The sequence below is a fragment of the Phaethon lepturus genome, unplaced genomic scaffold (assembly GCF_000687285.1).
Source record: "Phaethon lepturus isolate BGI_N335 unplaced genomic scaffold, ASM68728v1 scaffold26468, whole genome shotgun sequence".
Classification (NCBI taxonomy): Eukaryota; Metazoa; Chordata; class Aves; order Phaethontiformes; family Phaethontidae; genus Phaethon; species Phaethon lepturus.
This window is the reverse complement of record NW_010558687.1, coordinates 335-824: the sequence shown is the minus strand read 5'-3', so window position 1 is coordinate 824 and position 490 is coordinate 335. Positions and strand designations below refer to the sequence as shown.

Here is a 490-nt window from a genome sequence, read left to right as displayed (position 1 = left end):
GGCCGCCGGCGGCCGCAGGAGAGCGCGGCTCTCGCCGACAGGCTCATCCAGGTAGCGTCAAAAATAGCTATTTTTCTCTTTTCTGCTGTGTTTTAACCCTTTTCTTCCCCCTTTTGCTTCCCAGCCCGTCTGCGTCTGGCTCGTTTGGGGAGGATTTGCCCTTTTTCCTGCTTTTCCGGAGGCTCCCGTGCACCTTCCCCGCTCTGGGGGGTGGGAGGGGAAGGAGGATTTGGGGGTGGTTGGTGAAAATGGGGGGATTTCAGCCCATTTTGGGGCTCAGGGAAAAGGGGGGGTGGCACGGTGGCACTTGGGGGCAGGGATTGGCTAAGACGGGGTAAAAGCCACCGTTTTGATGAGTTTGACCAAAATATGTGGATTTTGAGTGGAAGGTCATGGGTTGTGGGGTGAGAGCGGCTCCGAGGGGACAAAATGGCCCCTGGTGGTCCCCACTGGGCTGGTGTCCCCTCCTTGTCCTTGGTGTCACCTGCCG

General features: G+C 58.6%; 1 protein-coding gene across 1 annotated transcript in view; it reads left to right on the top strand.

The window, feature by feature from the left end:
* Positions 1-51, top strand: part of LOC104625506 (EVI5-like protein) — a gene marked incomplete at its 3' end in the record, with an annotated part of 6642 nt that extends 6591 nt beyond the window's left edge. The window contains exon 11 of the mRNA XM_010293148.1: positions 19-51. Coding sequence (XP_010291450.1) covers positions 19-51 — 33 coding nt within the window. The remainder of the gene's footprint in view (positions 1-18) is intronic.
* Between the last annotated feature and the right edge of the window lie 439 nt (positions 52-490).